General features: G+C 33.4%; 1 protein-coding gene across 4 annotated transcripts; it reads left to right on the top strand.

The window, feature by feature from the left end:
* Positions 1-26,073, top strand: LOC126816513 (probable nuclear hormone receptor HR3). 4 transcript variants are annotated; one of them, XM_050543115.2, is made up of 10 exons: positions 1-80; positions 10,193-10,278; positions 13,807-13,948; positions 14,463-14,601; positions 16,265-16,428; positions 16,661-16,785; positions 17,508-17,640; positions 19,494-19,601; positions 22,237-22,353; positions 23,205-26,073. In XM_050543115.2, the coding sequence occupies exons 1-10, from the start codon at positions 65-67 to the stop codon at positions 23,462-23,464; spliced, it is 1,290 nt and encodes a 429-aa protein (XP_050399072.1). In that variant the 5' UTR covers positions 1-64; the 3' UTR covers positions 23,465-26,073. The 4 variants fall into 4 exon arrangements, with proteins under 4 accessions (XP_050399072.1, XP_050399073.1, XP_050399071.1 ...); XM_050543116.2 differs by lacking the exon at positions 1-80 and adding an exon at positions 181-336 and having other exon boundaries at positions 14,463-14,547; XM_050543114.2 differs by lacking the exon at positions 1-80 and adding an exon at positions 181-336 and having other exon boundaries at positions 16,664-16,785.
* The last annotated feature ends 625 nt before the right edge of the window (positions 26,074-26,698 follow it).

Here is a 26,698-nt window from a genome sequence, read left to right as displayed (position 1 = left end):
CCTAATTGATCAAATAGTTCTCATTGCCCGTTGCGTCACCACCGAAATACGTACCCGCATATTTATGACCATGTATTCAGGTAATTACGAATCTTTAATCATTGTAACAACTTATTAATGATGTAAATTGATTAGCTAATTATGCATACAGGTTGCGCAAGGTGGTTGGATGTTAATGTATTGAATATTCTGTTCTTGACCTCAAGTAGTGCGCAGGTTATTTTTATCTCTCGCATACGAATGATATAGTTTTGATGCAAAATTTCTGGGTCGATCGTAAAAATTTGGGGCAGATTCATGAATGTTGAATCAAAATGATGTCAACAAATATGAAAGGTAGGTTTGATGACGTATAATTAAGTATGATTAAACTTTCCAAAGTGTGGGATTTCGTGCAATATATTTGCATACGTGTTGAGGGAAAATGGCGCTAAATTTTCTGTGATGCTGTTGTGAATGTTCACTATTTGGATTTTACCGTGTAATTATGCAACCGAGGTATTCTATTTCATTGCACCTTAAAGGATAGTGATTAAATGCCAATGGGTGTCATTTTAATTTGGACTTTAGATAACTGTTACTTCAGCAAAACTCTCCTACATTCCTCTATTTACACTCGGTTTCATCTATCGACATGGGTTGCAAGCTAGCCGAGAGGGAAAGCGTGTAGTTGACACACCCCCGGATTCAATATGGATTCGTGCACACATCTACTGAAGCGCAGCAAGTGCTTTGGCAAATATCTTAAATAAATTTAGAATACCGATCTAAATAAAGTCTCACTACCTCGAAATATCTAATGTAACGGTCTTCTGTTACATGGCAATTGTTGTGTTATATATGTTTGCCGTGAACTGCGTGGTGGAGTGAACTTTGATTTCAGCTGATGGACGAAACCATGTTTGACAGTAGGGGTGAGCAGGTTGATTAACTGAATATTATATCAATTTTTAATTCGATGATATATATTATGGACATAATCAACTGGGTACTACTTAAAGAAATGCACAAGACATTTTATGGTCATTTATTTTAATATTGGAATTGTCATGTTCAGTTATATGAACTTGAACATGTGTTTTGCATATTGCTGCAGTAATGTAGATAACTTGGAAATAGTCACGTGAATGATAAGTGATAAAAGCGGCTAACAGGTTGTATATATACATGTAGTAGAAGTAAAGATGATACATGTAGTGATAATGTATGTAAAAGTACATGATGGGCAAAACATGTAACCGCAAAAATTACACATTAATTTTAGATTACAAATCGTTTTAAACACAATTTTAAAAAACATTTGCAGGTTTTTAGATTTATTTTTAAAATCTGATACATATGCATGCTTTTTGCAACAGATTAAAATCTATTGTCATATAACATACATGTATGCATAGTTTTTTTTTTGCAGCCAATTTTGCAACATTGTTGAAATTATGCATTATGGCATAATCATGGTCTAAAAACATGTTATTGATATATTTACTAAACATTTCCCTATATTACTGTATAAAAACAAACATTATGACCGCTTTTTTGAGCTGTGGTGCGCAAGGGGCAGTAATCCTAATGTATGTGCTGTAGATCTTAGTTCTGTTATCCATGCAAGTGATGGATTGGATGCCACTACTAAAGCCTTTGCATGCATCTTATTATAAAAAATAAAAATTAGCTTATGCAAACTACAGTACAAGAATTTCAATTTGAAATCTTTGAAAATAAACTTTGCAAATTCGATCAATACATGTATATTCATTTGTAGTATCTGCAGAAATCTAATCACTCTATTAATAGCCCCCATACTTGTAAATTATACATGTATGGGAAGGAGGTGGTAGCGATTGGTCTAAAGTACCGGTACATGTGAAGGTTTTAATTGTTAAAAGTCTGCCTGAGGAAAGTGGCACGGGGGGGGGGGGGGGGTGGATGGCCGAATGGTTAGCATGTGCGTGCTGTATCATAAAGCCTGGTTTTGAATCCCTGGTTGTACATGACAAGGAGTAGGGTCGCCTCTCCAACCTCGTGGGTTTTCTCCAGGTCCTCCGGTTTCCTCCTACTGCTTAAGACCCCTACGCGCAAGCGAATTATTGAAATAAAATCAAACCATATGTTAGTCCCGAAATGACTTAGTTTGTGTTGAGTGGATGTTAAACCCCATTTCTCTCTCTCTCGGAAAGTGGCAAAGTTTCAATCCCACACTTGAATCCAACCTTGTGGGTTTCCTCCCACTGCTAAAGACCCCTATGCGCAAGTGAATTATTGAAATAAAATTGAACCATGTGTCAGTCCCGAAATTACCTAGTTTGTGTTGAGTGGACTTAAACCCCATTTCTCTCTCTCTCTCCCACTCTCTCTCCCACACCTGAACAATGTATGTACATAAAAAGACCCCTATGCGGAAGTGTATTATTGAAATTATATGGTTAGTTCCAAAATGACGTGTGGGTTGGGTAGTCGAATGGTTATCACGTGCGCATTGCATCATAAGGTCCGTCATCGAGTCAAGATGCATGGTTTTGGTTCCCTCGTGGGTTTTCTCAAGGTCCTCCAGTTTGACCCCTACAAGCAAGCGAATTAATGAAATAATATTGAACCATGTTAGTCCCAAAATGACCTAGTTTGCATCAAGTGGATGTTAAACCCCATTTCTCTTTCTCCAACATGACATCATTTGTGGTGAGTGGTGAAAGACCCATGAAGAATTGGCTTGAAATGTCTGTGATGGGAATAAAATACTGGCATACTGTATTTTGTCAACCATCATTCAGAGAACTACCTATGAATTTAAGCCAAAGTTCTTCATTGAAACTGTCTTCAATATTATATTCACTTTGAGTCTTCAATAAAAAAAAAATTCTCGTTTAAGTACATAATGGGAACCGTGGTGGCTCATTGAGTAAGGTGTTGTCCAGGAAAGTTTCCCTGAATTTTGTTGCATGGTTTTCCCTTGTCAATAGTGTATATGTACATGTATGTTTGCATGCATGTAAAAGAACCCTAATGTCTTATCTTCATTAGCCAAGTCAGTGCTAAAATTTAGAAGGTTAAAAACCATTTAATTTCTAGAATAAGTTATGAAAATGACATTTCTATGCTGTTATCATCACCAACAGAGTTTTTTGGTTGATAGTCTTCTGAACACTGATTAAAACTATGAGGAAATGGACAAACAGTTACTTTAAATTATTAGTTTAACAATGAAAATCAGTTTTCTCTGTAATTCAAAGACTCAATATTTATTTTCTTTTTATTGTGATGCCTGTGCTCAATTAAATCTACGTTGACAATGGTAATTAAAATGATCACAGATTGTCACCATCCACTATTTTCACTGTCAGATGCCAACAAACATGTAGCTGACAGTGGTCTAGTCATAAGGTGCTTGACCTCAAAACTCAACTTGCAATAAATCATGATTTTTGACTTGATTTGAGAGGGCATGCTACACATTCCTGGCACATAAATGCATATGAATAGGAATATGCTTGCAGTTGTTATTTCATAATTTGACAGTACATTGTCAGAAAATAATATTTTTATAGTCCATTAAATGTACAATACATATAGATGTAGTTTATACATTGTATGTACATGTGAAAATATATGGAGACGCAATGAAATTGCACATGGATCCTACAAGTAGCCTTTCAAAGGCGTAACTCCTCCATATGGGGACATTGCTAAAGGAAGACACACACTTTACTACCGACTTTTCATTTTATGGTAATTTATACCCCTTGTGCCTACATGTACATTTTACTATAGAGTAATGTTGCTATGGCCTTAATGGGTTGTTGTTGATTTTCTTGTGTTGGTAAATGTCCAGCCTATAATCATGCCAAAAAACACATTTCGGATACATGTGCATTATGTGTCATCAGCACCTCCAGTGAAGCGAGTATATTTAAATGCAAAGAAAACCATGGACATGTATCCGATTTCTTGAATAAAATTGCAGATAATAGAATATATGTGATATGAGTACTCAAGACCTCCAGTCCATTGTGGACATCTTTAAGTTAAAAGTAAACATACTTTGTTTATTTTGTGTGCCTAGATTGTTGGAGAGTTTTAATACCTGCGTGTTTTACTGAAATTGTATATATTTTAGTGTGTTTAAGCCACATATACACTGTAACCCAGGTATCATTTAATCTTGTGTACATGTATCTAGCACTAATTTCTTCCACATTCGTTTAATATCCAATCTTTGTTTAAAAATTCGTAAAATCTGTTTAAAATCACCATAAATCGTTTAATTTGTACTTCTGTCCAGTTTAAAGCTGACCATTCAACTTGATAATGAGTGTCCAATTTACAAGTGTTTAATTTCTCAATCACTGTTAAAAAATAAACAACCCAATTGATTAATAGTGTATAATGATTAATTTTTTAACAGTGGTCAGGAAATTAAATACTTGTAAATTGGACACTCATTATTAAAATTAATCGAGCCAGCTTTAAACTGGACACAAGTACAAATTAGATGATTTTTGGTGATTTTAAACAATTTTTACAAATTTTTAAACAAAGATTTGATATTAAACAAATGTGAAAGAAATTAGTGCTAGATACACAAGATTAAATGATACCTGGGTTACAGTGATACAATCCAGATAGATGTATATAGATTCATGTATTGCATACTGTGATACCCTGTCTATCTGGATGGTTAAAACAATGGTTGTACCTTTTATAAACTTCTAATAGTAATCTGTATCAATTTTTCATGGCATTTGAAGTGATCTTGCTTTCAAAAATTTATATTTTAAATCTTTAACTTTTACACACCCGCATTTAATTGTGGTCATATATTTTCATCACCCCATCCATCCACCTGACATCCATAATTGCTTGTGGACACTCTAGTGGCTAAAGTTATCATCCAGTTGACTTGGAATTTATGCAGTGTTTTTATGTTCAGAAGACGAAAATTGCCTTGACCGAGAAAGTTCATCAGGATTTTCAGGTGTGGTTCCCCCCTTGTCAGTGGTGTAGAATGGAGGGCCTGGCAAGGTACAACTTACAGTCATTAGAATGGGATTAAAAAGTGAAGCCCCATGTACACATAGGTGTGCCCGTAAAAGAACCCTTCACAATTAGAATTCGAAATAAAAGTAGGCTGCAATGGTTATGCTCAGGCAAAATTCCCTCATAACACACTGTAAGGTGTATGCCCGTCTTAATTATTCCAGTTGGAGTAGAACAGTAGGACCTTAAACCCCATTTAATTTCATTTTGTCAGTATAGATGTACACTGTTACAGTGTAATATTATTGTACAGTGGCATTTAAAGATACATTCCCACAAAAGTATTTATTGGTTGTTTATTTCTAATAAAAGTAGGGCTGGACGATATTTTCGGTAATTCGATAAATCGTGATATTAAAATTTGAATTCCAATATTTTATAAACCACCTAAAAAATCGCGGTATAATGATATATCGTATTGTGTGTTTTTCTAACAATATACCGGTATTTTACACGATATAATCACGATATTGTGTGCTGCATTTGGGATGGGATTGACATCGAACAATTTACGACATTATGTCACGATCGATAACTCGGATGACTTGTCACTTGTTCATTGACAAGGCCTACTAAATACATTACTAGTCTAGTGTTGATTATTAAACTTGATAAATAAATTCATAATTGAAAAATTATTATTTAATTTATAGAGGCATTCCCCTCTTGCCATTGGAATTTGTCATTATAATGTCAAACCCGTCGCTAATGCTGTGCAACACTCGAATAACCAGCCAAGTAAGTCATGGCGTAATATCTTCTCTTCGCCGTCTTCGGTCGATTTATCATTGCCGGAACTGCTGGGAACCAGTTATTATGTTTTAATGTATCGTGCCGTTTGTTAGTTAACTATCATTTTGTGTGTGTGTTTGGGTGGGTTTTTTTTGCCAATTTTTTAAACTTAAGCCGATTTTAATAAAAGTATAATGTTATTTGTAAATAAGACTAAATTGCGTCTAGATATTCGAGATTTAGACAAACTCCAGAGTTACGCGCCATTGTAGTGTACCGAATAGGAGAAATTACGTCTGGTTCTTTGAGTCTACTCATACCCACATGTTATTCAACATTTTGAAAGATGGCTGAACATTGCGAAGCTCAAGCTGATCGAACAAAACCCTAACCCTTAAACTTAATTCTCGGTCTGTGCTTTTGAAACAGGGATAATGTACCCTAAGGGGGAAGGGAATGACCTGTTTTTAACACTTATATAATCACATCTTTTATAATAAAACTAAAATATCGGGATATTTTAATATATCGCGATATATCATTAGCTTTTTATAATAAAACTAAAATATCGCAATATAGTGATATATCGTCGTTTTTTTGGGAAATATCGCGATATTTGATTTTACCAATATCGTCCAGCTCTAAATAAAAGTATGGCAATTTTGGTATATATGGAAAGTTAACACCTAATCTTTATAGAAAAATACTGAATTCCCTTAAAAATACCCATGGAGCGCACACAGGTCAAAAATGAGAGGGTGTACTAATTGATAGCCCAATGATTAAAGCTGTCTGCGTGAATGATGTTTGAAGCAAAATTTTGATAGATTAATTGTACGTGGGAAGGTACATGTATCTTTAAAATCGTTGTATAATATTGTGCTTTGGTATAGTTATCATACTGTATATTGTACACTGTACAGTAATATTTGAAGAGTATTATATTGCACAGTAGTACATGAATATAAAGTTATCATGTATATTACTGCACAGTGGTACATGTATTTAAAGTTCTTGTGTATTACATGTATGTAGTGTTCAAAGTAACAGTGGATAAGTGCGAATGAAGTACATGTACTGTACTACAGTGTGCATACATGCACTAACATTTCCAATTCTAATATCTTGTTTGTATGTCATTTTTTATGGCGTCTACAATATCATCCGAATTAGCATTTACAAATCGAGATATTTAGTAACTTAATATGCATTGTGCACACAAGAAAACGATTTTATATTTATATGTCAGGAGATTTTTTTCTACCAATCTCTTGGCAAACTTTCATCTGACATTATCTGTGTTTTAAATACCTGCATCACAGATGAGTGCAGTTCTAGATCTTAATCTTAATGTACAACTAACTACATGTATCTATAGTACACATTATTATCAATATAATGTACATTATATAATTTTTTAGGAGCCGTTGTTGTTCAGTAAGAAACATGCTGGCTCGATAACCTGGAGGTCCCATGTTCAATCCCTGTGTTGGCTTAGAAAGTTCATTGGGATTTTCTGACCTGGTTCCTGCTTCTCAGTGATGCAGGACAGATGACCTGGCGAGGAACAGTGTATAGTTGTTTGTGTATAGTGTATAGTTGCCTGTCTTCATTGGCCCAATCGAAGTGGGACATTAACCCCTTTTCATTATAATTTAATATCCTACATGTACATGTACAGTATGTACAATAAATCCACTATATTATCTTTAGTATGTACACTTATAAATATTACAAAAGTAGTATAATACATTAGCTACAAATATAGCTCAGTAGCCTCACAGAATAATTTGCTTCGCAGATTATGAACATTTAATAATTGATAGTGGGATACTGACTGAGATTGAGATACATTTTGTTATGGCCCACTTTGCGAGGTAAACTCTTAGTTTTCTACTACCCATTCTGAAGCATGTCCAGTAATGAATTATGGAAGACCAAAATGAAAGATAAAGTCAATTTTTCGTTTAAAATGTTGGTTTTGTGCATGACATGTTGACATAAGAATTTAGAAACAAGAATCATTAGTTTAGAATGTTGCGTTCGTGTCTAAAATGTTCAAACTAGAATGTAGAAACAAGAATCATGAATATTGTCCCATTTGGTCTTCCATAATGAATATGTGTAAGCTATTATTATAATGTTCATTAAAGATTGAAATTATACCATTTATATTGTAATTTATCGTTAAAATTCTATTTGTTATATTACAGGCCCGATTGAAGTTTTGTCATGTATATTGTAAATTATAGTTATATTAATTGTTATACATGTATTACAGCCCAGATTGAAATTATACCATTATTATATATTTATATTTGTTTGTCCCCCGCCTTTCGAAGAAAGCAGGGGACTATTAAAATGGGTTCGTCTGTCTGTCTGTCTGTCTGTCCGTCTGTCTGTCCGTCACACTTTTTGGGACACAATAACTCTCTTCCTAATTGAGCTAGAATGTTCAAACTTGGTGTATGTGTTTATTAGGTCAATGCCTTGATGGAGTTCGAAGATGAGCATTTTCCGCTTAGGGTAAGCAGAGATAAGCAATTTGATTGGTTGATGCTTTGGGACACGATAACTCTCTTCCTAATTGGGCTAGAATGTTCAAACTTGGTGTATGTGTTGATTAGGTCAATGCCTTGATGGAGTTCGAAGATGAGCATTTTCCACTTAGGGTAAGCAGAGATAAGCAATTTGATTGGTTGATGCTTTGGGACACGATAACTTTTAATTGAGCTAGAATGTTCAAACTTGGTGTATGTGTTTATTAGGTCAATGCCTTGATGGAGTTCGAAGATGAGCATTTTCCGCTTAGGGTAAGCAGAGATAAGCAATTTGATTGGTTGATACTTTGGGGCACGATAACTCTCTTCCTAATTGAGCTAGAATGTTCAAACTTGGTGTATGTGTTGATTAGGTCAATGCCTTGATGGAGTTCGAAGATGAGCATTTTCCGCTTAGGGTAAGCAGAGATAAGCAATTTGATTGGTTGATGCTTTGGGACACGATAACTTTAGTTCTAATTAAGTGAGATTGATGAAACTTGGTGTATAGTTTCATTACAGTAATACCTTGACTAAGTTTGATCATGAGCATTTTCTGCTCAGGGTAAGCAGAGCGATACGCAATTTGATTGGTCGAGACTTTGGAAAACAATAACTCTCCTACTTTGATTGTCCCCCGCCTTTCGAAGAAAGCAGGGAACTATTAAAATGGGTTCGTCTGTCTGTTTGTCTGTCTGTCCGTTCCGCTTATGGTAAGCAGAGATAAACAATTTGATTGGTTGATCTTCGAATTGAGTAAATGTTCATGCTTATTGTCCCCCGCCTTTCGAAGAAAGCAGGGAACTATTAAAATGGGTTCGTCCGTCTGTCTGTTTGTCTGTCCCTTCCGCTTAGGGTAAGCAGAGATAAACAATTTGATTGGTTGATGCTTTGGGACACTATAACTTTAGTTCTAATTAAGTAGATAAACAATTTGATTGGTTGATGCTTTGGGACACTATAACTTTAGTTCTAATTAAGTGAGAGTGATGAAACTTGGTGTATAGTTTCATTACAGTAATACCTTGACTAAGATCGATAATGAGCATTTTCTGCTCAGATTAAGCAGAGCGATAAGCAATTTGATTTGCTGAGACTTTGGAACACAATAACTCTCCTTCGAATTGAGTTAAAATGTTCAAAATTGGTGTGTATGCTTATTGTCCCCCGCCTTTCGAAGAAAGCAGGGGACTATTAAAATGGGTTCGTCCGTCGTCTGTTTGTCTGTCTGTCCGTCACACTCCTTCGAATTGAGTTAAAATGTTCAAAATTATTATAACCAGGTATTGATAAAAGCATCAATTGAGCAATTCCAATACAATCCAATACAATGAATATAGGCAAGGTAAATAAACAAATAAATGGAAAAAACAAATTGAAAAAGAAACTATTATAAATTAATTAAATATGTAGTATGCAATAATGAATTGACATTTAATGACAGAAAGAAAACAGTGAACTTTGCACAACTTGCAGCAAGATGGAAAATAGACCCGTTGATACAACCAAACTCTAGATCTGTAGGCATAGAGCATGTTTTCCCCTTAATATGCTATAATTATTCCATCAAAAACATTGTATGCTTAGACTATAAGTAAAGATATACTGTTTGATTGTTCAATACTTTGTAAAAGATAATTTGTGATAAATTTATATGTGTCCTCTAATTATTTTCCTATTTCGGCGGGGGACATCAGCCTCACTGTTGGCTTGTTATATTACAGCCCAGATTGAAGTTATACCATGTATATTATACATGTACATTGTATATTTGTTGTAATTACAGCCCAGATTGAAGTTATACCATGTATATTATATATATGTTATATTACAGCATAGATTGAAGTTATACCATGTATATTATATATTTTTATTTGTAATAATTACAGCCCAGATTGAAGTTATACCATGTAAAGTATGTGGTGATAAATCATCTGGTGTTCACTATGGTGTTATCACATGTGAAGGATGTAAGGTAGGAAAACCATATTTCATTCTGTACCAAACTGTCACTTTATCCTTCACTAGCCTCCATATTTATATAATTCTTTAGATAATTTCTCATTAATTTATCCATTTATTGTGTACTTATTCTCACATTGTTAATTATATTCTTTACTTGGTCTCATTGTTATCTTCTTAACAAAACTCTCTATAATGCAATGATTATAAAACTCTTTATTCCATACTTTAATCACTCTTGTTTAATTAGGGAACTATAATTAATTTATATTTACTACAGTATCTCTTACTTTAGTTGTTCCCCCCCCCCCCCACCTTTCGTAGAAAGCAGGGGACTATTAAAATGGGTCGGTCGTTCTGTCAGTCCATCCGTCTGTCCGCCACACTTTTTGAGATACAATAACTCTGCTTCTAATTGAGCTAGAATGTTTCAACTTGGTGTAGGTGTTTATTAGGTCGAAGATGAGAATTTTCTGCTAAGGGTAAGCAGGGCGATAAGCACAATGATTGGTTGAAACTTTGAAACACAATACCTCTCCTTCTAACTGAGTTAGAATGTTCACATTTGGTGAAGGTGTTTATTAGGTGAATGCCTTGATGGAGTTTGGAGATGAGAATTTTCTGCTTAGGGTAAGCAGAGATAAGCAATTTGATTGGTTGATGCTTTGGTACACAATAACTTTGGTTCTAATTAAGTGAGAGTGATGAAACTTGGTGTATAGTTTCATCACATCAATACCTTAACTAAGTTTGATTATGAGAGCATTTTCGGCTCAGGGTAAGCAAAGCGATAAGCAATTTGATTGGTCAAGATTTTGGAGCCCGACAACTTTGATTTTAATTGAGTGATAGTGGTGAAACTTTGTGTATAGTTTTATTACATCAATACATTGTACCATAACAAGGTTCGATGCTGAGCATTTTCTGCTTAGACAAAGTAGGGACTTCAATCTGATTGGTTGAGACTTTTTAACACAATAACTCTCCTTCTAATTGAGTTAGAATGTTCAAAATTGGTGTAAGTGTCTATTATGTGAATGCCTTGACATAGTTTGTTCATGTGCATTTTCCACTTGAGACTTTGGAACAGGATAAGTTTGGTTCTAATTGGGTGAGAGCGATGAAGTTCTGAGTATAGATTCATTATATCAATACATTTTGACTAAGTTCGATAATTAGAATTTCCTGCTTTATTGGTCAAGACTTTGGAACATAACAATCGAGGTATACATGTTCATAAGGCGAATGTCTTGACTGAGTTCAATGATTAATATTTCCCATTAAAGCTAAGCAGAGCTACATGTAAGCAATTCCTTTGGTCGATTTTATTTCCTAAATCAAATGTTAAATAATCAAACTGAGTGCATATTAACATGAATTAATGAAAATTGCAAATGACGCAGTGTTTCCTGTATTTCCTGTGGAACTTTGAAGAGAATGGTGTGTTAAAGTCTCAAATTGTTATTCCCTTGTGAACTGTAATGTTACCAAAGTTCGGTTGTCTAAAAGACATGTCATTTTAAAAATGGTTGAATTCCATACAGTGAAATAATCCATTTCAGTACATTTTATTAAGATATGAAAAATTAGATACATGTACTGTCCAAAAAATACAAATGAGTCAGCTACTTGAATCAAACTGAAAAGCAAGTATTTATAAATAAAACGATAATGAAACCGATGGGTTTGAGTCCCACTGAAAAACTTTCTATTGATTTTATTGATTGTAGCAGCAGAACGCGTATGTGTATTAAATAATTGACATTGAGCCAATGATTTATCTCGACTTCATCTGTCAGAGAAAATGGCTTGTCCTTACAAACCAACAAGAAAATCAAATACAATTCTATCAGACAATATTTATCAGCTATATTCATTTCTGCACAATATCAGCTAAATGTAGTAACTTGTAAAAGTGTATTGCAGAATGATGATTCAAAGCATAATGCTCTGTTGCTCATTTATTGGATTTTCTGAGTTGGGTATTCTAGGCAATATTGATATTCGCTTTCTACGTAGAATAAATACATGATAATCGTATGAAAGGAACATGTAGTGCGAAACAAACAAACAAATCCTTTGAACACATGGCAAGTATTATTGCAAAAATATTTAGAAAATATCTTTTTCATTAGATTTTTCAGTTATTCATGTTGTTATTTTGTAGGTGAATTTCTAAGATTATGTAAACATTTGACAAACAGATACCATAGCGGACAGACTGCTTTCCAGTTTTCAGAATATTGACAAAAATTCATCATTATTGATAATCGTACATATAAATACTGACATTTCCGATGACTGGGGTTTTAATGATTTTATTTTGAAAGTGATATCCACTTTCTATGATTGTCCAAAAATTAGCAGAGGATCCGACATTCTTTTGTGAAGAACCATTGTTATATATGTGATATTGACTTAGTTTGAAAAGCAAACATAACTGTATGTGGTAAACCTATATAAAAATGTCACAGGCTTCATAGTCATCCATGTGTAGATATAGACAATCCCACCAGTATCATCCTCTACATGTCCATGTATGTAGCTGTTACTCCAGGCCCATATGTATATAATTTAGTTTCTTCAAATAAAAATGGGGGTGTGCGCGTTGTATTATAAGGTCTGTCATTGAGTCAACTGGTGTGGTTTCGATTTCCCTGTTGTACGTGACAAGGAGTAGGATCGCCTGTCCAACCTCATAGTTTTTCTCCGGGTTTTACGTGACAAGGAGTAGGGTCGCCTGTCCAACCTCATAGTTTTTCTCCGGGTTTTACGTGACAAGGAGTAGGGTCGCCTGTCCAACCTCGTGGGTTTTCTCCGGGTTTTACGTGACAAGGAGTAGGGTCGCCTGTCCAACCTCGTGGGTTTTCTCAGGGTTTTACGTGACAAGGAGTAGGGTCGCCTGTCCAACCTCGTGGGTTTTCTCCGGTTTCCTCCTCCTGCTAAAGACCCCTATGTGCAAGCAAATTATTGAAATAAAATTGAACCATATGTTAGTCCTGAAATGTCCTAGTTTGTGTCGAGTGGACGTTAAAACTCTCTCTCAAATAAAAATACTGGTACCTTTAATGGTAAGTGCAGGGGGACAGCACCACACACAAACAATTAAAAAAGACAAACCTATGGACAGGACAAATATAGATACACAACAAACAACAAATGCACATACTACATCAGATCATAATGGTACCATCATAGGAATAAACCACTCGTTATTGTATTCCTGAGGTAAAAAAAAAATCTCACTTGTCAATTAATTGTGTAGAATTTGAAATTGTTGAGATTTGCTATCTCTAAGAGGATTTCCTAGATTTCAGGTAAAAAAAATGAGATGATTGCCATTGATTTTCTAAAGAACCGGTTTTCATTCAATAAAATCTAATCTGGTACATGTATGGGATATCTAAAAATCTACTATTTCTCATAACCTTCAGAGAATAAATTACAAGAACTCTTATTGTACATGTATGTGTATTATTGTACTGAGAAGTCTACATTCTTTTTAAACCTAACATTTATTATTAATTGAATTATGTTTTAGGGTTTTTTCCGACGAAGTCAATCTGGTCCAGTTAATTACCAGTGTCCAAGAAATAAGGCATGTGTAATTGACCGTGTTAATAGGAATAGATGTCAGTATTGTAGATTACAGAAATGTTTAGCTTTGGGAATGTCCAGAGATGGTAAGTTTATACATGTAATTGCCTTGGTGCATTTTGTTGACTATCATATTTTGTATTTAGAATGGTTGCATATTAAGAGCTTCTTTCCAAAAATTGATTTGAAGTTTGCCCGTCTTCATTAGCCCAGTCAGTGTACAAAAGCAGGGTTTTTAAAACCCATTTCATTTCCAAAAAGTGTCATCCGAACCTATCGGTAATCCATTTTACAAAACTGTTTTGGATTCTGGACGCTTATCTCATATTTTAAATAGTTTTGATTTGTAAAAGAACAGATTAAATATTGTTTTAAACACATGTAGTTTTATAGAAAGCTGCCCAATATTACTGTAAAATTTGTTTGGAAAACAGCTTGTAATAACGTTCCAAAATAGTAGTACAATTATATCTTATTTTGACGATCATTTAGAATGAAATGAATTACAAAAGAAATCATTTCATACTACCTTTCAAGAATTACATGATCGTGTACAAGTAATACAATTACAGCATAAATCAATATTTGTTAACATTTTAGCGGTAAAGTTTGGTCGAATGTCGAAGAAACAACGTGAAAAGGTGGAAGATGAAGCCAACTTGGTAAAACAAAGTCGTTTAAATGGGTATGAACTTCCTTCTCCTACATATAACAACAACAACAACAATCAGTTTGTCACGTAAGCTTTCATTTCCTTTCTTTTTAGTTGCTTTTATTCTCTCATTTTGTTTAGTTTAACTAACACCATTTTCTCTTGTGTTAATATTTCCATGTTTATTTGCTGATCTGTTTATTTGCTGATATCTTGCATTAAGAAATATTGCTTGGGAAACGCTTTCCTGATCTTAGTCCAGTCAGGACATTTTCTAAGCAAGAATAACAAGGAAGAAATATAACATTATATCTGTTGGATGAAATCAATGTTTTCCTCGAAAGCTTTTTGCTTCAGAAATCAATTCTAAACTCTTTAGCTGTTTAGATTAGGCATGGCTTGAATGGCTTCATTTCGATACAATTTGTCACAACATTTTTGTAAACACATTCTGAAAATGGATAAAATTCTAATTGCATTGACTACACAAAAATGGGACAAGTTTTCAATACATTTTCCTTGAGATGCTTATTTTAAGATTGAAGCATGAGCCATGATGTTGTTTGAAAATATTGATTGAGTTGTCATAGTTTTTTATGTTGCTCGTTTTAAACCTTTTGGTGGGCAGTAACTTTATGACCATTGAAATGTGGCTGATTAATTATCATATCATTTTATTTTTATTTTTAACTTGCTTCTCATCATCATTCATTAACAGCACTTATATTGTATAATTAAAGGACAATATTGGTGTCAGCCTTTAACAGATATGTGCTAGAACTGGTCTAACCCCTTCCAAAAATAAATTTAACACAGAGATCATTGCTACAATAGATGTGTTATGAAGATTTTAAGAAAGGGAAGTGACAAATGCAAAAGGAAATTATGAGTTATCCTTGTATATAACTGACTGAAGTGACGAGTGATAACAGATACACGTGCAAATTTCTGCTCACTAATAATTCCTTCGAAGACCAATTATTGCGTTTTCCTTTTGCGTTCGTCACTTCCCTTTCTTGAAATCTTGATAACACATCTATCGTAGCAATGATATGTGTTAAAATTATATTTGGAAGGAGTTACACCAGTTCTATCACATATGTGATAATGACTGACACCAATATTGTCCTTTATGGGAAATGTTCTTATGCATTAATACATGTACATTTAATATTTATCAAATGATTGTTGAATTGAGTTTCTATTTGCATTAAGGACACATTAATGTTTATATTATTGATACAGCGTATGTGAATAATATCTCAATAGACCTGGTTACTGCTGAGCATTGAATAGAGTTGGCATCAACAGTTTTATAGGACATTGAGAAATTACTTTGCTAAACTTTATGCACTTGTAAATGTCACTGATAAGTGATAAGCTGTATTTATACCTAGAATGGATAAGTTGCTGTGTGTTGACATAGAGTATTAAAAAAAAAAAAGAAAACTGATAAAAATGAATTTTACACAAACATTGCATTGACATGTTCTTATGCAGACTCAAAATATATAAAGGTATCATTGTATATTTTGTATCTGTTTTGTTTTCTGGATTTGGTACTTTTATATGTGCAGATCATCCGTCTTGGTTAGATCTAAGCACATGGATTGTGTTAGATCTAAGCACAGGTATTGTTTGTGACACATGTATCAACTTTACACCGCATATTATACACATGGGTATAATTCTTCATATAGTATGATCCTAAGAGTGCTGTTTGATTTTACAATGAGTGGAATAATTTCAGGTTAACAACACCAGGATATGGTTATACGTCAAATGGTTATAGTTATACATTATCTGGTAATCAACAGCAAGATTATCCTGTATCACCTGATACAGCCAATTATCCTAGTTCACCTGGTCCACATCCAATATCTCTTGTTAGACCTGTAGACCTCATGGATCCTAGTAAGTTTATATACAATCAGCAAGTTCATGGAAAGGCCACCCAATGGGCAAATTCTCCTCAAATTGCACACATAATCATAGAAATAAAAACAATGTTCTCTCAATCTCAAAATAAAAAGGCGAGGAGGCATTAAACAGTATTCTATGTCATACTTATTGGTTTGTTGTTTTTTTTAAATTAATATTTTTATGTTTGCACATTTTGTTTTTTTAAATTGTTTAAACTTTGTTGTAGTGACATTTGGTAAAGCTATTACAGAAGCCCATCTTAGAACATCCCTTTACAGCCCTGACCAAATAGAATCATTAAAACAGCAGACTGTCAGTCAGGAACAGATTGATTCATATAAACTGATGGTAAGATCGCCAAAGTTGAAGTAGACAAAAGGATCGTTGTGTTTGTTTTATCTTAGTTAATTTCATACACCCAAGTAATTACTTTGGTGTCATATTGTACAATAATGATATGACTTGTCATTGAGGGAATATCTTTTTATTGGTTCACATTCCTCAAATGGTGTACTGAAAACAAGAAATAAATGTGTTTAATATGACATTTTATCACCCAATAACACATTCTACAGTAGATATCGCTTGTGTGATAACTTTCACATCCTAGGAGATAGAGGTTTAAATATTTACCAAAGAATTATATCAATTTATTTGTGCATGCAAGAAAGGGTTGAGTGATAAATAAAATCTTCTACTCATCTCTTTTGATATATATATATATATATACATATAAAAAGTGTGTAAGGTGCTGGCTCGCTAGCCTGGAGGTCGGGTGTTCGATCCCCTCATTGACCGACAAAGTTCATCCAGATTTTTCGGCGTAGCTCCCCCTTGTTAGTGATGCAGGGTGGAGTGCCTGACAAGTACAGCTGTTTAGTCTTCGGATGGGACAAAAAACCAAGGTCCCATATACACATTGATGTGCACGTAAAACATCCCTTGACAATTGGAATTCGATATAAGAGTAGGCCGTAGTGCCGCTGTCTGGGCAAAATTCCCCTCATGGCACACTATTTGGCGTATGCATGACTATCTTCTAATAATGTATCATTTCTACTATACTACAGAATCACTTTCAATTATGGATGGAAATTGCTGAAAAAATTACCCTAGCAGTTCAACAAATTATAGAATTTGCTAAAATGATTCCTGGTTTTATGGATTTGTCTCAAGATGACCAGATTATGTTGTTAAAAGCAGGTGGGCAATAATTGATTTATGATATATACATGACATAAAATACCTTGTGACATAACTATTCCCCAGACATATTATAGATAGTGGGTATTGCCACTGCAGTCACGATGCGACAGTATTGTGATTCAGGTGCTACGATACGATTCGTATCATGATCCATTACCAGGTCAATATTTACCAAGAAACTAACAGGATGAATGGATAAGTGATATTTTTAGTCCTGCTGATGTCGAAGTAATAAAACTGTTTTATATTATGATATTGATGGGGATCAAAATAAGGACCAAAACAATTTGAGTGTGTGCGTACCCATGGATAATGTGTGACCTGGATAATTAACAGTGACGGGTTACTTAATGAAGCGAGAAATAAAAAACATAAATAATCATGAGAAGGTGAATCACGATGCATCGATTAAACGATAATATTGTACTAGCACCAATTATAGATAACTTTCTTACTGACAAAAAATATACACTTTAATTAAATTAAGATGCATAAAAACAAGTACTAAATCTAAACATTTGTGTATTCATGATGTCACAAGATATTAACCTATAAATCGTACTACAGCAGATGTATATTTAAGGGGGTTGGGATGGCCTAGTGGTCTAGAACTCTTTGAACTCTAGCTGTTCAGTCTCTTTGGCTTGCGGTTATAGTTTTGATCCCCGGTGTAGCTTGGAGATGGTGACAGACGCCTTCTTAATCTTGTGGGTTTACTCCAGGTACTTCAGTTTCTCCTTCCATAGGGAAAATCCCTGTGCATGCACTAAGATACCGTAATGAAACAAAATACAAGATAACTTGTCTGTGATATCACACTTAATGGTAGCAGACTTTAAACACCATGAGCAACAACATGTATAATTAGTATGTCGTTTATATATATCACCTTCTGTGCTCCTTCATGTTTACGAAATAGTGTGGGAGCCATAAAAATTTTTTTCAAAAATGTGAAAAAGGCTTGTGTAAAAAAAAAATACTCATATTAATTATGTTGCAAGAGTAAATCTATATTTTCTTAAATTAAGGAGATCCAAATTGTATTTAGTCTTGACTCATATTCTCTTTATTATGCCATTTATATGTTCCACAACTTTTCGTCAGTTTGATTACTTTGTCAGCGTGCTTAGCACACAATTTGCACAAAAGACCAAACCCATTTTTGTCCCTCCCTCTCCGTGGCTATTTGCTCTCCAGTAATTCTAATTTAAAAATTGTCCATCTCCAGACAATACCAATAGTGATAATCAACACAATGCCAATGAAACAAGCGGTACATGAAAACATTTTTAAACAATGTAATGTTATTATTAGACATGTCATTCTATCATTCCTGCAAATATTCTCCATTAACATCCGCCGAAATATTAGGCTGTCAAGTAACATAATATTCTATTGACGGATTTCAGACTTCTATCCAATTAAAATGAGCCTTACATTAGTATTCAATATTGGAATGAAAACTAAAATCAATACGTTTGAATAATTATGGTAGCCCTAGTTTTACCATAGAAACGCTAGTAATTCGACGGAGGATGTCACTATACTCAAACGTTTTATAAATAAACAAAAACTGAAAGTATGGCAGTTTATGAATCTCAATATTTAAGAGAGCGACTTAGATGTGAAGGACTGTATATCTATCCCCTTCTGTAGTGTGTTTTTAATACATCTAAAAAATACTGGCTTTATACTTACACAGAAATCAACATGGCAAAAATATGTTCTTATGATTCCCATGATAAAATCTAAGATATATGGCTGATAACTTAGTTGCTTAAAGTTATATTACATGTATATATAGTGTAATATATATAATGAAATAAAATTTCTTTGTTGTGATGTTACAGGTAGTTTTGAGCTGGCATTATTGCAGTTATGCCGAGCTTATGATGGAATAACAAACAGTGTTATATTTGGAAATTCATATATACCTCTTGAAGCATTTAGTGCTTTAGGTAAGTTTGATTAATGATTAATCAGTTAAAGGAGAATTCTATGGTAAATGTTTAATTTTATCATTTACTTACTTCATTGTGTAACGCATTCATTTCAGAATTAATTTTTAAAAAAAAAGTTTTAGTAACAAATAACGTTAAAAAACACTTTCAAGTTTCTGCAATTACGGAAACACCTGACAATTAATGAGCTGAAGCTAAATCACGTGATATGACATAAGAGGCGACGATATGGCATCGGCAGAAAGTGACAGCTTGTCAGACATTGATTTTGCCTCGAATGTCCTTCCCTATCAGTATGAGCCAATTAGAAATGCGAGCAACAACGGTGGCGATGATGGTTCGAAAAAATTCTACCATTTCCAGCAACGAAGAATGACAAATAGGCACTAAAAACAGCGTAGACCTACCTTGTCTTATCTTTATCACAGTCCTTCGATTCTTGATAACTTTTCTCTTTATTGATGTTTATGCATCATCGCAGAAAATATATCAGAGAAAAACTATTAATTCCAATAAATTTACCCTATCCGTAGGGTAAAACAGTATTTTATGCCCTAGACTACTTTCTTTGTGCAACAATTGAAAAACGAGGGTCACATGGACTATGAGCTGAAGCTAAATCACGTGATATGACATAAGAGGTGACGATATGGCATCGGCAGAAAGTGACAGCTTGTCAGACATTGATTTTGCCTCGAATGTCCTTCCCTATCAGTATGAGCCAATTAGAAATGCGAGCAACAACGGTGGCGATGATGGTTCGAAAAAATTCTACCATTTCCAGCAACGAAGAATGACAAATAGGCACTAAAAACAGCGTAGACCTACCTTGTCTTATCTTTATCACAGTCCTTCGATTCTTGATAACTTTTCTCTTTATTGATGTTTATGCATCATCGCAGAAAATATATCAGAGAAAAACTATTAATTCCAATAAATTTACCCTATCCGTAGGGTAATACAGTATTTTATGCCCTAGACTACTTTCTTTGTGCAACAATTGAAAAACGAGGGTCACATGGACTATCAGAGTATCGCTGATAAATTTTTCTATCACACTCATTTACCTAGTTAAATCTGACAGACTTTTTACGTCTGGGACTATCTATGATCGACAGGAAAATCATTGACAGGCCTACTACTGACGTGGAAGGCGCTTTGAAAAGGGGATATTAATTTACATTAGTATTTAGGCTAAGCCTACCTAGCTGTGTTATTTACATTTTGTTGCTATGGTTACATCAGTCATTTCTATTGCTAAATTTTGAAAGTGTGTCAGTTTCACCATAGAACCGTGCATAGTTTTAACATAGAAAGATAATATAACTGCTATATCTTGATCGACATAATATTATTAAAATTGCACTGGTCACGTTCGTAAGCAGATAACTTGCAATGCTCCAAACAAAGAGAAACATGTTTTGACATCACCTCATTGACATAGCTGTGTCCAGACCTTTCTGCGTGTTGTCTTGCTTGGAAATTTTTTAAAAAATGACACATGCTTCCTGATTTATTGTTGGTGCTATTAGTACATCCCCAAGCAACATAATTGACCATTTTTATGCTTCGAGTTAGTCAAAAAGACAGGATGCAGTGCTCAGTTGCAATAGCCTCCTATAAGGAAATTCACAACGTTTGTCGTCTCTGACGTCAATCACGGAAAAAATCTAAACGAGGCTGCAGATATGCATAAATGTCAGTTCGGTATTTTTTGGTATATTTATCCTTTGGGAAAATATTCAGAGTGACTTAAAATTTCGCAGGGCCAAACATATTCTAATATTAACGTTATTTTTCATATTAAAAAAAACTTTTTGCGATAGCATTCTCCTTTAACATATTATATTACTGGGTATAAGTCGATGTGGAGAATAAGTTAAATCGTCATATATTTTACTGTTTTTTGGACCCTCATAAATAAGTCAAAGCAGTGTATAAGACATATGTTTATTAACTCTGTAGCAATCTTTAATTGAGATACAGGAGTATTATTCTACACCCACAGGATCTCGGTGTACACTGTTAAATATGACCATTACAGAAGACAACATGCAATGTTACTAAAATAGAATTAAATAGAAGACACTCATTGATTTAACAATTAGAAAAAAAATTACTAGAATTTGTAGATTGCTTCATTTAACTGAAAACTTAAATAGAATTCTCGCAAGAAATTATGGGAGATAGATTTTATTCAAATTTTGACACCAGGAAAGACAGAAGAAAGCTATGTCTATTTGAAATATCAACAAGTGATTGGATTGGAATTGTGAAAGTAGTTTTAGACAATAGCAAGAGTCTGAACAATGCCATGTGCTTTGAGTTTTTACTTTGCCTTGCAGACAGTGTTCCTGATGTAAATTTTTTTTTTACCTTGATCCATATATAATGCAATTTGGATAATAAGTAGATGACCCGACTTCTGCGAAAAGAAGAATCAAATTATACCCTAAAAATTAGGTTACTGTGTATATTTAATAACCACTCTTCTAGTATATTTGAGAATAAAGGATAGTTCTTCATAATATATCACCTTCAAGAAAACATGAGAAAAATAATTGAAATGATTAAATTTTGTAAAATAACTGAAAATATAATATTTTGTAAAATATCTTTATTACATGTATAGATGATGAAGAAAAGATGGTGATGGAGAAAATATTTGAGTTTGTGAAAGCAGTGCAGACTTATAAATTAACAGAAGTTGAAATGGCTTTATTTAGTGCTCTCATCTTAATCAGTGCCGGTAAACACAAAACATTTATCATCTTGTGGAATGATTTGTGCAATCTCATGTTTCATAACTTCAAATTCTGAATTTCTAGACATTATAATGTTTGTTGATGGGGCCACATTAGATTACACAGTATGGATAATTCAAGCCTCCATTATTATCATATGATCTGTGTCAGTAATTTGAGGGATGTAACAAATATTCTATATACTCATTTTAAGAGCATGTAAAGATCCCATATCAATTTCTCACTGTCCGCAAAATTCTGTTGTATAGGGAATGCAGTGATTTTGTGGTTAGACCTCTGAACTCGCAGCTAGGATGTGCCATGTTGATTTTCCAATGTTGGTCAAAAACAACCAAGGGAATTTTTCAAATCCAGTTCCCACTTCTTGCCTTGTGGTCTGTAGGGTTGACACAGAAAGGGTGTGTAATCATTCAGATGGTTTAAAAATGATCTCCATGTACAAACTTGTAGTACAGGAAAAAATCCATAACGTTTCAAAAAGAGAATGGTTTCCAAACAAATTTCGCCTTCTCGCATTGTTTGCTAGCCCATATTTAGAGCCATTATTATTTTCAGCAAGAAAATAATGTTCTTAATTTATGTAAGCAGAGCACATTGTTAACTACTATAATGTGTAGGATTCAAAATGAAACTTAAAACATCTTTACCTCAGTAATGCAATGGTAGACATGCCTCAAATTTTGCGTACAATCTTAATTTAGAATGCCCCTTTCACCCTTCTCAATACTCAGTAGGTAAATCACAGCTAATTATGGTGCTAACAATAATCGAAGTAATTAGTTGAAAATATTATACTTGGTTGAATAGGTAAAATCTTATCATTTATATATTTCAGATCGTCCAGGATTAAAAGATACAGGCGATATACAAAAATTGCATGAAAAAATACAGGCATCATTGAAGCTTGAAATTGGTAATAATCACCAAGATGACGCAGAGACATTGGCCAAATTAGTGGCTCAAATCCCTGTTGTGAGAGGTTTGAGTTTGCTGCATGTTCGTATCTTACAAAGATTCAGGGATTCCCAACCAGATGTCGAGTTTCCAGCTTTACATAAGGAACTTTTTTCGGCAGAAACAACAGAAGCATCGTGAGGACTTCCCTTTGAAAACAACATCTCTGCAAGTGTGCTTTGCATTTGATTCTAAAGCATAAAACTATTAAGAAAAAAATGAAAATATATTTTAAAAGAATGATTGACTCTGATTTTAATCTTGAATGATTTAATGGCAAATAAGAATGAACAATGATCTATCCTACTTGGTGAATGGAAAGAATAAAAATATATATTTACATTAAGTGCTTTGATTTGACTTGTGTGGGTGGAAGGCGCCATCATGAATAATAGGCAGGAACTTGTTATTAAACAAAACTGTGATGATATGAAGCTGATCCCCTCGTGTTAGAAATGCTGTATATCTTGTGTTTTAGATGGTCCGATTCCACTCCAAATGATGTTTTAAGAGGAACAAGACCAGGCATTAATAATGATTATTTTTAATGAATTATTTGTTTTAATTGTTTTATATACAATTACAATTCCTATATACACATTTCACATTATTTTAGCTTTAATATATCTATTATTATGTTTCAATTTCAATGATGAAAAGGTACAAACAGATTTCTTGACAAATGAGAAACAGGCATTAAAATCGAAATAATTAGGGATGACCGTAAATGGTTAATTCATGTCATGGAATAAATAACTTGCACAATGTAACAGAGAAAATGTAGATTGTCATGTTTTTACATGCCTGTCATTGTTCCAAATTAAAATGTATCTGATTTAGTGTTCTGTTTAACTGAAGTAATGTCTGAACATGTCTAAAAATTAAGTGCTATCTTGTGTCACATTATTTGATTTTATTGTTTGATTTCTTAACTGATATTTTAAATAAAACACTTTTATTGGTATAATTTCTTTTTCCTGAACTTTGGATTCCAGGCAGGCCCTGAATCCACTCCCTATTTAGTGCATTCTCTTCTTTCGTTGAAAAGTGAGGTAAAACCCAAGTCTGTATTTAACTTGAAGTAGTAGATCCAGATGAAGACATCATCATTGTGAAAATGAAATAATGTGTAATTTGGGGGGGTACTGAATTGGATTTTCAAGGTAAAAAAAAATATATTTCAGTATGTACATTGATATCAAGAACGATAATTTCTGATTCTATCTACTTGAAAAGTGCCAGTAATACATTTTTTTTTTTGCCCACTAAGGCTGCGTTTATATTTCATGAGTTATCTAATTTTCTGACAGACAAAGGAATTGCAATTTATAACAAGACTCCTGAAAAACAGATTAATTTGTTTCATTCTGAAGTGTGACGACAGCCTTAGACTATTTTAGTTTCTAGTGTTAATATTTATAGGTTTATTTTTTCATGAAATTTATGATATAATTTGATTTATTACGACAAATTGTATGATATAGCGTCTTACTATTATAACGTATGGTGTATAGGCGATGTAAAAATGATACACATATTATAATCATATAAAAGACAAACTTGTTACAAGTCATGAAATAATGTATATAGAAATATTGTTGGGACAAATCATATTTTCATGTTATCATTGATTTTATTCTTTAATCCATAATATTGTTATCTGCTTTATATTATAGCCATAGTTACTTCTACTGAGAGTCACCTTTTCCTTTATTTTTTTGTTTTAAAAACTATAAATACAGCACTGCAGAACTTTTCACATATATTAATTTTAAAACATTTTACAAATATTATGAAAATGTATATAAGTATACATGATCTGACTATAATATGTGTAAAACATTTTTGCCTCTGGGCATATGAGCATTTAATTTCAAACATTTTGTTGCACTTGAGATGATAACCATAGATTCTGTTTGGGAACTATTATAAATGTTGTCACGTTGGCAATTTTAGTTGACACTTATTTTTTAAAATTTGGACATTATGTGCATTAATTTCTGTCAGTGAAATATATTGCAGTGAATATTTTACTTATCTGCTATACAAATCCTATATATAATTATTAAGGGTTGTTAATTTGGAATTTTAGCTCTCCATACAAAAGAAATTATTTTTGAAATTGGTTGTAAATTAATTGGTACTCGAGTTAAAAATTTATTTTAAAAAAAAATGAGGAGTTCATTCCTCGAGTTGTGTCCCTTATATAAATATACACCCCATATTATTGACTACAGAGCTGGTCTTATATATCTACCTCTTTCTATTTGAAGAAGTGAAAAATTGTTGAGAGCTGTGCCTTCAATTGCCCCCTCTACCTGGTTAAAACATTGATTTGTAATGTCATGGAGCTCAATGTATATTACTGTAATATTAGAGTAACTTCCCCCTGTTTTTTTTTTATTTAGGTGAAGTATTATATTATTAACGTAACCGGTTTACATGATGTGAAATTCTATGTTTACTATATTATCTCTACTTCTATAAACACAAAACATTTTAAAATAAAATAAAAACATGTAGCATTTGTTCTTGATGCAGGGAATTGTATAAAATATATAAATATATATATTACCATTATCACAACTTATCTTATATATCTGTTACTGTACAGAAAATATATCACATTATATTCATGTATATTCAGTATATGATATATATATATATATTATAGAATGTTATGTACAGTTATATTATCTCCTATTCACACCAGATGTACATGTGGAGAGAAATAAATTTGTCTATGCAAACTTAGCGAGTGGGGTAAATATTTTCATCTGCATAGAGCTTATAAGATTAGAACCATAACTAGAATGTCCTTCAGGGAACCGTGATGATCTAGTGAGGTCTGGGGTTTAATCCCATTATTGAGTTTCCTGGGATTTTCTAACCTGATTTACAGGTCCATCTCTTGACAGACTTGAGAATAATCTGTAGTGCCGCTATCCAGGTAAAATTTCCCACATAGCACTCTGTATGTCCCTGGTTCAAAAGTATTTTGCTCAATCTGAGCAAGCGCTCTGCTGAATGTGGGATGTGGAGTTGTTTTTCATCAGATTTCTTCCTCGGTTATTCTCAAATTTGCAGGTATTGAGTCATAAGGAAAAACATTGAATTTTTGAATTGCAAATTCCTGAGGTATGAAAGCTTGTGAATGTGATACAGGAATAAAACCTTGAGGCAGTATTTAAGAACTTGGCATCAGGAGAACCCAATAATGTCTTCTAATTGAAAATTTTGACTGCTCAAGCTTGTGAATAAAATACTGGACACAGGCACCTGTAATGTGGAAAATCTTTCAATATGAAACTGTGACTTAAGTGGTCTGAATATGATTCAGGGGCAAATAACTCATCTTAAAAAGATTCTTTATCG

Source organism: Patella vulgata, chromosome 3, assembly GCF_932274485.2.
Source record: "Patella vulgata chromosome 3, xgPatVulg1.2, whole genome shotgun sequence".
Lineage (NCBI taxonomy): Eukaryota > Metazoa > Mollusca > Gastropoda > Patellidae > Patella > Patella vulgata.
This window is presented reverse-complemented; position numbering and strand designations above follow the sequence as displayed.